The sequence below is a fragment of the Microcaecilia unicolor genome, chromosome 3, assembly GCF_901765095.1.
Source record: "Microcaecilia unicolor chromosome 3, aMicUni1.1, whole genome shotgun sequence".
NCBI classification, from domain to species: Eukaryota; Metazoa; Chordata; class Amphibia; order Gymnophiona; family Siphonopidae; genus Microcaecilia; species Microcaecilia unicolor.
Window position 1 is genome coordinate 184385853 of NC_044033.1, and position 15502 is coordinate 184401354.

Here is a 15502-nt window from a genome sequence, read left to right on the forward strand (position 1 = left end):
GGAGAGGGGGCAACCCGGTATACCCCGCAAATAACATCTCCCCCACCAAAGGCAGCCTACTTAAATGCATTCAAAATCAGACTTCGAGCCCTATGAGGGAGTGACTAAATATATACTTCCCAGGTAGCTAAAAATAGCTTCCCCCCTCTAGGGGAGCCCTGGGCATGCTTCTGCTCTAGTAGCATTAGTGTATGCAACCTATTCCTCCAGGCCCAAGAAGAAGGTTCAGTTTCTCCCACCCATGTCCCCAATATAACACGTTTACCTAATACTGCTGCTTTCTGAAGAAGAATTCTATTGCGATTAGCGATATGAAAAGGTTCATATTTATCTAATAGCATCCCCTCAGGTGTGAATGACAGAGAGCATCCCTAGAGCCTTTCAAAATAACGCAAAATAGCCATATCTTTGGGCATCCCCAAAAAGCATGATAAAAAGAATTATTATCTCGATTACATTTCAAGGAAACCGGTGTTCCCATTCCTCCACTCTTAAATACTTGCTCCTGAGTAAAATACGCCCTGTGTAAACTCTGGTACTGACATTCTTGTAATTCCGCACTCACTGATATTTCAGGAATCTGCTTAATTAGCTTATTATAGTCTAGGGCAGAAACTTGCAAGCCTATATCCCCATTCCATCTAGAGGTCAAACCTGCCCGAAACCTGCTAGAAGAAAGACACTGCAGTTCTCTGTGAAGATAAGAAATTGACAAATTACCATCCTGAAATTTCCTCAAAAAACCCTGCAAATGCCTACCCAAAGAGAAGACTAAACCATTGACATCTAATGACTGTATATAATGTTGCAATTGTCTGTACGCTAAGAAATCCGTATGTCCTACTAGTCCCTTATTTCTTAGACGATCCCAGGAAAGCATCTTGCCTCCCTCTCCTAGCACATGTTGTAACAACCAAAAGCCTTTGGATGCCCAAAGCCGAAAATTAATATGATCGCAACTTGGCAAAAATTGAACATTTCCAGTAATCGGGAGCTGATCTGAAACCTCCGGATTCCCCCCCAGAAGACGAACTAAATAACACCATACCTCTCGCATGGGACCCAGTACCACACTCCGATGACGATCAAATGGTACCAACCTCAAGGGGCAGTGCAAACGAGAATTGAAATGCCAAGGGAAATAAAATGCATTTTCATATTCCACTGGGGTAAATCCCTGTTCTCCAAGAAATCGATCCCCTAGGTGGTGCAGCAAACATTCTCGATTATAAACACGCATATTCGGAAGTCCCATCCCTCCATATTTCCACGTGCCCAACAGATAACCAAATGACATTTTTGGCTTCTTACCCGCCCAGCAGAATTTAGTCAAAAGTTTATGCAAGGAATGTAGATCACGTTTCAACAGTCTTAGCGGCAATAACTGCAGCACATAGAGCCATTTAGGAAAAACAACCATATTAAAAGGTTGTATGCGACCATGCACCGATAAGGGAAGATGTACCCAATGATCTAACTATGCCCTGGTAACATCCAGTAATACCACCAAATTGTTCTCATACAACCGCGATGTTGTAGTTGGTAATTGGATCCCTAGATATCGGAAAGACCCAGTCGCCCAACGTAAGGGAAACGGCCCCTCCCACTGCTGCTGCAGCTCCTCATCTGTGGACAATGCCAACAATTTTTCAAAGTTCAGCTTAAAGCCCGAAAAGTCACCATATTCCTTAAAACTATCCAAAAGAGCCTCCAAGGATCTCTTCAGATCTGTCAGATGCACCAAAATATCGTCTGCAAATGCAGACAGTTTGAATTCTTGCAAATCAGTCTTAACACCTTTAACATCTGGGTTATCCATAACATCTCTAATCCAGGGATCCAATGTCATAAATAATAAAGAAGATACTTAGTAGCCTTGTCATGTGCCTCTATGTATTTCAAAGGAGGAGGAACAAGCATTATTGATCCAGATGCATGCCTGCGGAGAGGCATATAATGCCTGTACCGCATTCAGAAAAAAGTTTCCAACCCCATATGTCCGCAGAATAGCAAATAAAAAGTTCCAAGCAACGCGGTCAAATGCCTTTTCCACATCAAAACTGACCAGCAAGGAGGGAAGACGAATTCTCTCAATCTGCTCAAGTGAAATCAGACGTTTTCTCATGTTCCGAGTAGCCGTCCGTTCCCGAACAAATCCCACCTGTGGGTCGGCTAACAAAGAAGGCAGCACGTGTGCTAGACGATTGGCCAATATCTTTGCAAATAGTTTAGTTTCTACATTTAAAAGAGAAATGGGTTTATATGCAAAAGGATGCGTGGGATCTTTCCCTGCTTTCAATAATAAAATAATGTGTGCCATCTGCAAGGAACCAGGCAATTTACCATCTTTCACAAATTGGGTAAAGCAGGCTCTCAAGGTGGGTACTATAGAAGGTGAAAGAATCTTGTAAAATTCTGCCCTGAAACCATCAGGCCCTGGTGCCTTACATATGGCACTTTGCTGAATTGCTAAAGCCACTTCCTCCTCCGTTATAGGGCTCTCAAGTTTACTTTTAGAATCCGCCGAAAGTTGTGGCAAATCTAAACTTCCCAAATATAAATCTCCATCCATCTCTCCCTCCAAGGGATGTTCTTTCCCTGTGCTTACATTAACCCTTGACTGCAGTGTACTGTCTCAGGCAGCTGTGTGTTCAGAGCCTGGTTAACCCTTTGACTGCAGTGTTCCTGCCTATGGCAGCTGTGTGTTCAGAGCAGTCTTTTCCCTTGTGTCTGTTTTAGTTCTGTTTGCTGTCACTACCCTCTCTATTTGCTGTGTATTGCTCTTTCTGAGCGGTGTGTGTGTCACACCCTGCACTCTAGTTTTGCTGACTTTTCCTCCCCTGTTTGCTGTGGGTCTCTGCTCTCTGTATCCATATTTCCACAGTCCCTCATTTCCTTTGTACTCTGTGGGGTACAGCTTGACGTGTTTCCTATAGTTACCTCTCTTAATTCCTTTTCCCTTGTGTTCTTAGGGAGCACTTAGTATGGGGACCCCTCGTTTTTCCTTTCTCCCTTCCCTGGATGTGACTCGGTTCCAGTTAGGCCGTGAGGCCCGTATGACTGTATTCTGAGCAAGTGGGTTTCCGTTAGGCCGTGAGGCCCGCCTGAATGCCCTATCTTCCCCTTTATGGAAGTGCAAGTTGGTTGCATGTGTGTGTGCAGGGCTTGGTAGCTGGGGTCGTTATAGTGCCTGTTTGGGCCATCCTAGGCCTTGGCCTAAAAGCTATACTAGGCGTCAGCCTAGGTTCAAGGGCTCACGACCAGACTAACAGGACTATTGCAGTGTTCTGTTCTTGAGAATGTCTCATGCTTCCTTATCTAGATTACAACTAAATCAGAATACTTCAGCAAGACTTTATCCCTCTGCTACGGTTTTTGCACTGGCTACCGATCAGAACACGCATAGAATTCCAATTTATCTGACCAAATGTATAGGTTTACAGGTCATTGTTAGACCAGGCAGATTGCTTCACACAAAGAAATTTGATCTACCTTTATGCTCAGCAATTTAATGTTTTAATAATGCTTAATATACCACATTTTCTAGCATGTGGATCAACATAATTTGCAATAAAAATCTATAACATAAAAACTCCAATTGAAAGAAAGGAAAGAGTCTCATTCATTCAACAGGAGAATAACAACTGTGCATCTATAAGAAACCCAGGGTTCACATTCTGTGAGCTGAAAGCAGTCGGCCACCCCAAAAACCAGTCTAAATGTGTTTATTATCAACCCCCCAAAAAAGCCGCTCCTCAGTTATGGAATTCTCTAATGTTAGAAATCAGATTAGAATTACACTATATTAGTTTTTGTAAGCAATTGAAAATCTAGTTATTCAAACAATATGTGTTATCTTTTTAATGTACTTGATATTTTAAATTTTTTGTTCTGTATTATTAGTTTATAGAATTGTGAACTGTCTAGAACTTTTTTGCTGATAACAGTATATAAGAATCAAGTACTAGTATGTCTGATCTTCAAGGCCTTTGAAGCAAAGGGCCAGGTTGCTAAAGTTGTCCCAAGAAGTATCTCTAACCACACCCTCTCCAAAAGACATCACATGATGTGACACCCGCCAGTGAGCCTTCTCTGGATTAGCCTCCATACTGGAATGCACTCCCAGAAATGCTTTGCTTAATGCAAGACACTCTCTACTCCAGAAAGCAGATGAAAGCTTTGCTGTCCTTCCAAGTCTTTATTGGAAGAAACAACTACCTAGTTAGCCACACACACAAGGACTAACACCAGCCACACATACTTTAGCAGGAATTGCAAATCCACTCTTACCTTAGCTGAAATCATTTCCCTGCACCTTTTTTGACTTCATGTGCAATTTTTCCTTTCGTTAGTTAATTAGTTACCCTTATTTTCTGTCTTATGTCTTTATGTCTCACCTCTGCTTACACCCTATATTGGTAATGTAAGTAGCATATTATGCCATAATATTGAATACGTTTACTGCTGTAATTGTCTGTTGCCTGTCCAACTTATTCTTACTGTATACCACCTTGAATGAATTTCTTCAAAAGGCAGTAAATAAATAAAATAATATTTCCTAAATGAAGGCCCAGGGCATATCTCCTACCTCACTAACCTTTATGGTATGTTTTTATGTGAAATCCTTTTTATTGATGGACATGACAGCAGGAAATAATACAAAGCACATGATCAACCCCCAGGCTGAACGACACAAAGGGTATTTCATGATGCAGCAAATATTTTAAACAAATATCCCCCCTCCCCCCTCCCAAGATGCTGCATGGGAGAGAGAACAATCAGATTGAGTCAATTTAAAAGACGGCTCCTAGCTGCGGAATAGACCAGAAGCGCTCCCAACAGTGCCAAAATTGCTGCCCAGGTGTCATGTAGATATGTGGAATGCTCATATTATGGTATATTTTGAAAATACAGTTGACCACTCTGGGTCATGTTGAGTAGTGCAGCTTATAAGTGTGACATGGTCTCTCCCTCCTGCCAGTTTCCTCTGCCCTTCAGAGTAAGGTTGCTTCCTCCCAATGGCTCTCTAATTAGCCACAGCTGCATTTTCCAATTATTAGCACCCTTTTCTGTGGCCACTACCTTCCTTCTAATTGCAGGGCTGGTGTTAGACATGCAGGGGCCCAGGGCAGAAACTGAGGAGGGGGCACCAAAGTCTGCCCCCAGGCTATGCCTCCTTCAACTTGGGGTAGGTTTGGAGCCCTAGTTTCCTTGGAAGCCTAGGGCAATTGCCCTGTTTGCTACCCCCTAACACCAGCCCTAATTGATTGTTGACCAAGGCTCTCTAAACTACATTTCCAGCAGCCATCTGAGTCCTGTTTTTCCTGTCTTTAGCATCCCCCCAGTCAACTCACGTTTCCTATCCCCCATGAGACAGCATTCTCTCTAGAGCTTACTTTACCCCTTTGTAACGTCCTGTCCCTCCAGGCTGCTTTTTAATATGTGAGATACTTTTTCATCATAGCATAAGCTGAGTCGATATCCCTGTGTGCCAAGCAGAAAGTTAATAAACAGTATCCACAGAACCCCTGACTCAGGTGGCAAGGAAAATCTAATGTCCCCTTTGAATATTTTGTGTGGCTCTACAGATGGGCACTCGATAGGGGCTGGGGGGAGGCATTGTGCCTCTTTGAGCCAACTGTTGCTGTGGTGTCCTCCCACCCTGTCACCCCATTGGCATCAGTGCCCTCCTCACCCTGCACCACCTCCCCTGCTCCACCCAGCCAGTATTGGCTCCACCTGCTCTTTTACTGATCTCTCCACACTTTGCTGCCGGCACTTCCCTAGGTTTAAACATGAAAACAGTAAGCACCTATTCTCATGTTGAAACTTGTGGCAGCCGGGAGCTGAGCAGAGGAAAAAGCACAGCGGTGACAACAAAATGCACTCTTCATGCTGTCAAGACTGAACTGGTGAAGCAGGCTTCTGGTTCCTGTAAGCTTTGGTACCTTGCGCCAGAGACTCACTTAGCCCATGCCCTGAACCGGTTCTGGGGAGGAGAGAGGGTGTTCTGCAGCTTCATACTAGTCTTTCTCTCTTGCTGACATGATTCCATAGCCTCTTGTTTCCTTCTTCATCCAGGGCAGGCAGAACAGCCAGAAGAATGGTGGCGTGCCCCCAGAAGACACATGGTCGACCTTCAGTACCCCTGATGGGCAGGCGCTTCGGGTATGTGAAAAATTACCAGTGTCTCTGTGCCATTCTGTGGCTGTTTACCAGTGATGGGGAAGGAGGCAAAAAGGGAATGTGACAGACATGAGGGGGATTATGCCACATATAAGAGGAAGTAATGGGGAAAAGATTCACTGCTGTCATAGGATTGAATCATATGATAGAGATCCAGGTTTGGGATGGTCTCAGATGCAGAGGCCTAGCTAGACATAATATTTTGGGTGGGCCTGAGCCCAGTGGGTGGGTACGCAGTTCTGCCCCACACACATCCTGCCTCCACCCCTGATCCTGAACCTGCACCAGCAACCCCCAACAAATAAATACCTGAGCTGGCGTGAATCCCCAAGCCCCACCAGCTAGAAGAGGTCCTCCAGCGGCCAGAACAGATCATTCTCCTACTTGCTGTAGCCGGTGGCACTGTGCATGCTGCTGCCGCTGCACCAACCTCTCAGCTCTCGCACATCCTCTGTTTTTACGTATGCTAAAAAAAAAAACACCTACTAGTGTAGCAGTCGATTGTAAAAAGGGACACTATGATAAAATGAGGAAAGTAGTTAGAAAAAAAAATAAAAGAAGTGATCACCAGGGTCAAAAGAAACGTTTTGGTAGCCCAGATAAAATATATTCCACACATCAAAAAAGGTCAAAAGAGTGCTAAACAATAACCAACATGGAAACCACTTTCCCCCTCTTCCTTTCTATCAGGATAGGAAGAAGAGAGAAAAGAAGGAGATGAAGTGTTTTTTGGTATAGTTTCACTTGTGATATACAGGTGTACTTTATTTTGCGTAGAGGTCTTTTTCAAGGCCTGAGTGTTTGATATTAACAGGAATCTTTGAAGTATACCTGAATGCTTGCCTCTCCCCAGTTCATAAGGACGTAAGAATAGCTTTACTGGGACAGACCAATAGTCCATCTAGCCCAGTATCCTGCTTCCAACAGTGGCCAGTCCAGGTCACAAGTGACTGAGAGAAACCCAAATAGTAGCAGCATTCTATGCTACCAATCCCAGGGCAAGCAGTGGCTTCCCGATGTCTATCTCAATAGCATATGGCCTTTTCCTCCAGGAACTTGTCCAAACCTTTTTTTTTAACCCAGATATGCTAACCGCTGATACCACATCCTCTGGCAACAAGTTCTAGAGCTTAACTATTTGTTGAGTGAAAAAATATTTCCTTCTATTTGTTTTAAAAGTATTTCCATGTAACTTCATAAGAAGGTAAGAGTGGTATGCTCCCAAGGATTACACCTGTGTTTTGGTTTGTTTTAGTATCATGTTATGTCCATAAATAGGTCTCTTGAGGCAACTTTGTATAGCAGATCCACGTCTGATGCCTGATCTCTGCTGCCAGATTATTACAGTTACTAGTGCGTTGATGCTTTTGATGCTGGTGCAATAATTATTTTCCTTTTGTGTATTATTTATTTATATATGTAATAAACTGCTGTTTTGATATGTTTTAATTAGGGCTGTGCATTTAATGCGTTAATAACACTATTAACACATTAAATCTTTTACTTGCATTAAAAAATTAATGTGAATAATGGCCCCACCCTTCCAATCCCTGCTGGGCCCACTGTCTCTCCCGCCCCTGCAACCCCCAACCATCCAGCATTGCCAGTCTCTCACCCCCTTCCACTCCACCTCCATCCGGCATTGCTGATCTCTCTGTCTCTCTCTTTCCTCTCCCCCTCCAGCATTCGCTTGATCCTGATTCCTCCTCCAGACCCACTTCCCTGGGTCTTCTTGCAGGCAGCAATAACCACACCCAATAGATGGTTTACATGTAGACTATTGCCCTATGCATGATACTGCTGGTTCAGACTGTTTTACCCCTCCAAAACAGGAAGTTACATTGGAGGGGGGACCAAAAGAGCATTCAGTGGCACGTGTAAGGCAGTACAACACATGCCTTCCATCTATTAGCTATCATCACCACCACTACCAACATCTACAATGGAGAAGCAGCTGTCCTGAGGAGAGGCCAGGACCCAGTGAGTTTGAGAGGGGGAGAAGAAAGGGATAGAGACTGGCATTGCTGGATGGTGATGGAAGGGGTCGGGGGTAGAGACTGGCAATACTAGATGTGGTGGAAGAGAGCAGGGGAGGGGTAGAGAAGGGCAATGCTGGATTTGAGGGGTAGGGGGATTCCATGATGGGGGGATGGTGATAGGGGAAGAGAAACAGATGTGTGTTACTCAGGAGGGAAAAGACTGGAAGCAAAAAGCTGTGATAAGCGAAGGAGGAAGAAGTGTGTTGAGGTCTGGAAAAGGGAAGAGAGAGACGGAACGATGTTGGATGGCGGAGGGGAAAGAGAGAGAAAGGGATGATTCTGGATGGTCGGAGGAAGAGAGAAAAAGGGGTAGTGTTGGATGAAAGAAGAAAAGGGAGATGCTGGACATGAACGGAGGAGAGGAGGAAGGAAGAGAGAGGGGAAATGCACATGAATGGCAGAGAAAGGAAGAGAGGGAGGAAATGCTGGCACATGGATGGAAGAGAAGAGAAAGGAAAGAAATGGTGCCTATGGATGGATGGGAGGAGAATTGAGAAGGGAGGAGATGCTGCCCATGGATGAAGGGGAAAGGGAGGAGATGAAGAATAGATAGATTTGAGAAGAAGGTAGAAAACTGAAAGAAAGATCCATGTGAAAGATGGATATAGGGTAGAAAATAAAAATTAAGAAGAAAGGAAGAGAAATAGTGAATGAACAGGAGGCCTGGAAACAGAGCTCAGAGCACAGACAAAGGGAAGCAGAAACAGGAAACAAGCTGATTAGAAAAATAAAATCAACAGCAAATGGTTTTATTTTCAGTTTAGTATGTGAAATATTTCAGTTTTGAGAATTTACATCTGCTGTCTATATTTTGCACTGTACAGAAGGAAATGTGAGGAGGAATGCTTTTTGCGATCAACTGTGCAATTAAATATTTTAATCACAATCAAGCTGTCACAATTTTAAATCGATGTGCAGCCCTAGTATTTTTTATATTTTTCTGATTTGTATTTATATATTAGCAACAATTTTTTGTACATACTGTTAGACTTTTTTTTTTCCATTAGAGCTTTTTTGGTTTTATCAAAAAGCACAGAGGCACGTCAAAAAGGGTTGAAAGAAGGTCAAACAATGGCCAACATGGTTTAATGGTTAGGTGGAAAAAGCAGTGAAAGCCAGAAAATGGAAGGTGAAGATAACATGGATGAACAAAAACACTGGCAAGTTAGATGTTTAAAAAAGGCAATAAGGCAGGTGAAGAGAGACTTTGAGGCCCTTTTACTAAAGCTTAGCGTGCGCTAACAGAAATAGCGTGCACTAAATTCTAAGGCGCTCATAGGTATATAATGAATTTAGTACTTAGCACATCTCGAGGACTGAGGTTGGACAACCCAGCTCTACACCTAACACAGCTGATAAAGCTCTGCTGTGAGAGTCAGGGCTTTGGTTTTCATGGTGACAACAGTGTTTGACAGGTCCTTTAATTCATTAATTAGTTTGTTTTAGTTCCTATCTCTTTTTCCTTGTGCTTTCTGTGCAGATTATTCCAGTTCCAAAGACACACCCACTGCTAGTTTTTGTGAACCCAAAGAGTGGGGGCAAGCAAGGAGAGAGGTAAGCAGAGGAGAGAAACACGCATGCATCCAAGCGAAGGCAAGCTACTGGTCCCTGCACAGCACTTCAACAGAATCCCAGCATAGCAGTCTCTAGTGCTCACACCATTTCTTTATCCTTTACTTGGTAGAGTTCTTCGGAAATTCCAGTATCTGGTGAACCCACGACAGGTTTACAACCTTTTGAAGGGGGGCCCGGCTGCAGGGTAAGGACTTCTTTATGTTACTACAAATCAGATGCTTTGGTGAGATTGGGGGGGGGGGGGAGAGAGAATCGGAGAGAAAGCCAAAACAGAGGAGGGAACAGCTCTGGAGCCCACAGCAGTACAACCTTCACTGGCTCCTCATTTCTGTCTTTTCCAGGCTGAATTTTTTCCGGGATGTTCCAGATTTCCGGATCTTGGTGTGTGGTGGAGATGGCACAGTAGGATGGATCCTGGATGCTATTGGTGAGCGATACAGTTTTTATTGTGACTGCAGGGAGGAAAAGAGGAAGCTTCTTAATCAGTAAGCTAAGAAATTCAGAGACTGAGCCAAGCAGAAGAAATTGAGTGGCTCCAATACATCAGTAACCAGTGAAAGAATGAAGAACATGCAGTGATCCGAGCTTCACCCAGCAGGACAATACCAACATCCCTCAGCTCTCTCTGCATTCAGTGTGTTTCTTTGATGTTTCTCATTTTCTTATTTTCTTATTTCAGATAAGGTCAGTCTGCCCTGCAGACCCCCTGTGGCAGTGCTTCCCTTGGGGACTGGCAATGACCTAGCCCGCTGCCTGAGGTGGGGAGGAGGTAAGAAATGCACAGAGATCAAGGGCAGCAAGTGGCCCTCAGATGTGACCTTAACCCAGTGGAATAGTCTGTGGACCTCTGTGATCCTTAGATGGAGAATCATTCTTCACCTCTGAAACAAGAAGCCCTTGATGTATTGATTAAGTCTTCTGTTGCTTCCTTTCCCAAGGGTATGATGGGGAGAACCTGGGCAGGTTCCTGAAGGACATTGAGAACGGTTCAACAATTCTGATGGATAGGTGGAGCATCGAAGTTGTCCCTGAGAACCCCTCAGAAAAGGGAGACCCCGTGCCATATGAGATCATTAATAACTACTTCTCCATCGGTGTGGTGGGTATCTGGGTCTCTCATGTATGTTTTTATAGGTTCTTCCAGATCTTTTTGCCAAAACTACACAGGATAGTGTAAAGGGAAATGGAAATGGGACTTGATATACCGCCTTTCTGAGGTTTTTGCAACTACATTCAAAGCGGTTTACATATATTCATGTACTTATTTTGTACCAGGGGCAATGGAGGGTTAAATGACTTGCCCAGAGTCACAAGGAGCTGCAGTGGGAATTGAACTCAGTTCCCCAGGATCAAAGTCCACTGCACTAACCACTAGGCCACTCCTCCACTAGCAACATTCCATGTAGAAGCCTGCCCTTGCAGATCAGCAATGCGGTGGCACAGGCTTCTGTTTCTGTGAGTCTGACGTCCTGCACATAAGTGCAGGACGTCAGACTCACAGAAACAGAAGCCTGTGCGGCCGCATTGCTGATCTGCAAGGGCAGGTTTCTACATGGAATGTTGCTAGTGAAATAGCAACATTCCATGTAGAATCTCAAATAGTAGCAACAGAATCTCAATAGTAGCAGCATTCCATGTAGAATCTCAAATAGTAGCAACATTCCATGTAGAATCTACAAATAGTTTCAACATTCCATGTAGAATCTCAAATAGGGAAAGGAAAATGGGACTTGATATACCGCCTTTCTGAGGTTTTTGCAACTACATTCAAAGCGGTTTACATATATTCAGGTACTTATTTTGTACCAGGGGCAATGGAGGGTTAAATGACTTGCCCAGAGTCACAAGGAGCTGCAGTGGGAATTGAACTCAGTTCCCCAGGATCAAAGTCCACTGCACTAACCACTAGGCCACTCCTCCACTAGCAACATTCCATCTAGAAACCTGCCCTTGCAGATCAGCAATGCGGTGGCACAGGCTTCTGTTTCTGTGAGTCTGACGTCCTGCACATAAGTGCAGGACGTCAGACTCACAGAAACAGAAGCCTGTGCGGCCGCATTGCTGATCTGCAAGGGCAGGCTTGTACATGGAATGTTGCTAGTGGAATAGCAACATTCCATGTAGAATCTCAAATAGTAGCAACAGAATCTCAATAGTAGCAGCATTCCATGTAGAATCTCAAATAGGAGCAACATTCCATATAGAATCTACAAATACTTTCAACATTCCATGTAGAATCTCAAATAGGGAAAGGAAAATGGGACTTGATATACCGCCTTTCTGAGGTTTTTGCAACTACATTCAAAGCGGTTTACATATATTCAGGTACTTATTTTGTACCAGGGGCAATGGAGGGTTAAATGACTTGCCAAGAGTCACAAGGAGCTGCAGTGGGAATTGAACTCAGTTCCCCAGGATCAAAGTCCACTGCACTAACCACTAGGCCACTCCTCCACTAGCAACATTCCATCTAGAAGCCTGCCCTTGCAGATCAGCAATGCGGTGGCACAGGCTTCTGTTTCTGTGAGTCTGACGTCCTGCACTTATGTGCAGGACGTCAGACTCACAGAAACAGAAGCCTGTGCGGCCGCATTGCTGATCTGCAAGGGCAGGCTTCTACATGGAATGTTGCTAGTGGAATAGCAACATTCCATGTAGAATCTCAAATAGTAGCAACAGAATCTCAATAGTAGCAGCATTCCATGTAGAATCTCAAATAGTAGCAACATTCCATGTAGAATCTACAAATAGTTTCAACATTCCATGTAGAATCTCAAATAGGGAAAGGAAAATGGGACTTGATATACCGCCTTTCTGAGGTTTTTGCAACTACATTCAAAGCGGTTTACATATATTCAGGTACTTATTTTGTACCAGGGGCAATGGAGGGTTAAATGACTTGCCCAGAGTCACAAGGAGCTGCAGTGGGAATTGAACTCAGTTCCCCAGGATCAAAGTCCACTGCACTAACCACTAGGCCACTCCTCCACTAGCAACATTCCATCTAGAAACCTGCCCTTGCAGATCAGCAATGCGGTGGCACAGGCTTCTGTTTCTGTGAGTCTGACGTCCTGCACATAAGTGCAGGACGTCAGACTCACAGAAACAGAAGCCTGTGCGGCCGCATTGCTGATCTGCAAGGGCAGGCTTCTACATGGAATGTTGCTAGTGGAATAGCAACATTCCATGTAGAATCTCAAATAGTAGCAACAGAATCTCAATAGTAGCAGCATTCCATGTAGAATCTCAAATAGTAGCAACATTCCATGTAGAATCTACAAATAGTTTCAACATTCCATGTAGAATCTCAAATAGGGAAAGGAAAATGGGACTTGATATACCGCCTTTCTGAGGTTTTTGCAACTACATTCAAAGCGGTTTACATATATTCAGGTACTTATTTTGTACCAGGGGCAATGGAGGGTTAAATGACTTGCCAAGAGTCACAAGGAGCTGCAGTGGGAATTGAACTCAGTTCCCCAGGATCAAAGTCCACTGCACTAACCTCTAGGCTACTCCTTTTTGTTCCACTATTTGTTCCCTTTTTTCACCATAGATGTATTTGACACTGAAGAAGAACATCGCAGTTCTCTTACTGTGATAAGAAGTAGGGCTGCAGTTCGATTAACATTTTTAATCGCTCGATTGAAGGCGGGGCAGGGGCACAGGGGTGGACTGAGGAGGCAAACATTTCCTCCCCCTCCATTAGGTATCATATCTTTGCTGATGGGGATGCCAAGAGTTTTTCTTCCTCTGCATCCTTCTCTCCACCCCAGGTCCATTATCTTTCTCTTTGTCCCCTCCCTCTGAGACCAGCACCTCTCCCTTTCTCCTCTCCCTCCACTGCCTTCCCTCCATCCTTCTCTCCATCAATTCAGCTTCTCTTCCTATTTCCCCCTTCACGTCTGCACAATGCACCATCTCTTCTTCCCCTTTTAGTCCTGTCTACAGTTCTTTCTCAGTTCCCCCCTTCCCTCCCCCCAAGGTCCGGCATCTCTCCCTTCCCCTGTCCCTGGCTCTTTCAACCACCCCCAGCCTCTCTCTCAAGCTCCCCTCCCTTGAGAGAGCCGTGGGGGGTTCTTGAGAGAGGCAATTAAAATTCTTATCAAAATGCCACCCTAATTTCTTAGTTGTAGCAAAACCTACACCTACAAATGTCAGTGTATGGGAGGAATGCAGAACTGATTTACTCACAAAGACTGATAGTGCTATACTTTGTAATGGTACTGCCTGGTGATCGCTGTGTGCATTCCCAAAACTGGCAGAAACTGAATGACGGAGCATGAAAGTGGTGAAGAAAAGAAAAGATCAAAACTGGAAGCATCAGATAGATTAGCAGAGCAAAATCTCACTTGAATGGTGCTCTGATCCTCCCATCCCATGTGCTCTGACACGTCTGCCCTTTCCCTCCCTCCCTAGGATGCATCAATTGCTCACAGGTTCCATATAATGAGGGAAAAGTACCCAGAAAAGTTCAACAGCAGGTCAGTGCAATGGTGAACATCATGCTGGGGGGGGGGGGGGCTGGAAGAAGTGAGGTGCACTGTATGAGTGAGGAGTCTCAGCACCACAATAGCAAGGGAGGAACGGAGGTGCACAGGCAGGCCTGGGTGTGTGGAAAAGCTTGTCACATAAATCTGGTACTTAGACAACACACTCAGTACACACACACTCAGTTTTTCGCTTTTATTAGCGCTTCATTTGGGAATAGCAAAATTATTTAACAATTATTTTATTTTCCTATAGAATGAAGAACAAATTGTGGTATTTTGAATTTGCCACCTCTGAGACTATATTTGCTACCTGTAAAAAACTTAAGGAATGTATAAGTGTTGAGGTGAGTTATTCATTGATTTTTTTTTTTTCTTCCCAACTCACACACTTGCTGCCTTATTCATGTTCTTAAATTATTCTTCTTACCCAGTACTCCTGCACCATTCCCTGTAGTGCCTCCTACTCTGAGAGGCTAGGACTGCAGAAGCTGTGAGGTCCCCTATATTCAGCAGACTTGCACCATTCCCCTACAGCAGTGGTTCTCAACCCAGCCCCTGAGGCACACTCAGCTATGTGGAGTTCATTGTATGAAAATCTATCTCAGGCATATTCATTGTGGACATCCTGAAAACCTGACTGGCTGGGTGTGTTCTGAGGACTGGGTTGAGAACTACCACCCTACAGCACATCCAGCTGGGAGAGGCTAGGACTGCAGGAGCTGTGAGCCCCTCTGCAGCTACGGCACCATTCCTAATAGCACTTTCTACTGTGCAAGACTGGAACTTCAGAGGTGGTGAGCTCTGCCACAACCAATACCCCTGTATCACTCTCTACAGGTCAGGGGTTTTCAACCCAGTTCTTGGGGCACACCCAGCCAGTTCAGGTTTTCAGGATATCCCTATTGAATTCAATACAAATATTCTGAAAACCCCAACTGGCTTGGTCTGCTCTGAGGACTGGATTGAAAACTTCTGCTACAGTGTCTCCTGGTGGGAGAGGCTGGGATTGTAGTACCTATGAGACCCTTCCCCATAGCTAGTGCACATGTACCATGCCTTACCATGTTTCTTGCTAGGAGAGGCAGTGACTACATTTGTGAACTGCCTCAGCCTCTCCTTCATTCATCTTGATTGTACCCAGGGCTCATTACATGAATAAGTGGGCATATTTTATTTATTTATTTAAAAGATTTATATCCCACACAATCC

The 15502-nt window shown here is 44.3% G+C and overlaps 1 protein-coding gene across 1 annotated transcript in view; it reads left to right on the forward strand.

The window, feature by feature from the left end:
• Nucleotides 1-15502, forward strand: part of DGKA (diacylglycerol kinase alpha) — a 90201-nt gene that overhangs the window by 60913 nt on the left and 13786 nt on the right. The window contains exons 13-20 of the mRNA XM_030196737.1: nt 6082-6168; nt 9706-9779; nt 9910-9984; nt 10142-10227; nt 10480-10569; nt 10739-10899; nt 14220-14284; nt 14547-14637. Of these exons, the coding sequence (XP_030052597.1) occupies nt 6082-6168; nt 9706-9779; nt 9910-9984; nt 10142-10227; nt 10480-10569; nt 10739-10899; nt 14220-14284; nt 14547-14637 (729 nt within the window). The remainder of the gene's footprint in view (nt 1-6081; nt 6169-9705; nt 9780-9909; nt 9985-10141; nt 10228-10479; nt 10570-10738; nt 10900-14219; nt 14285-14546; nt 14638-15502) is intronic.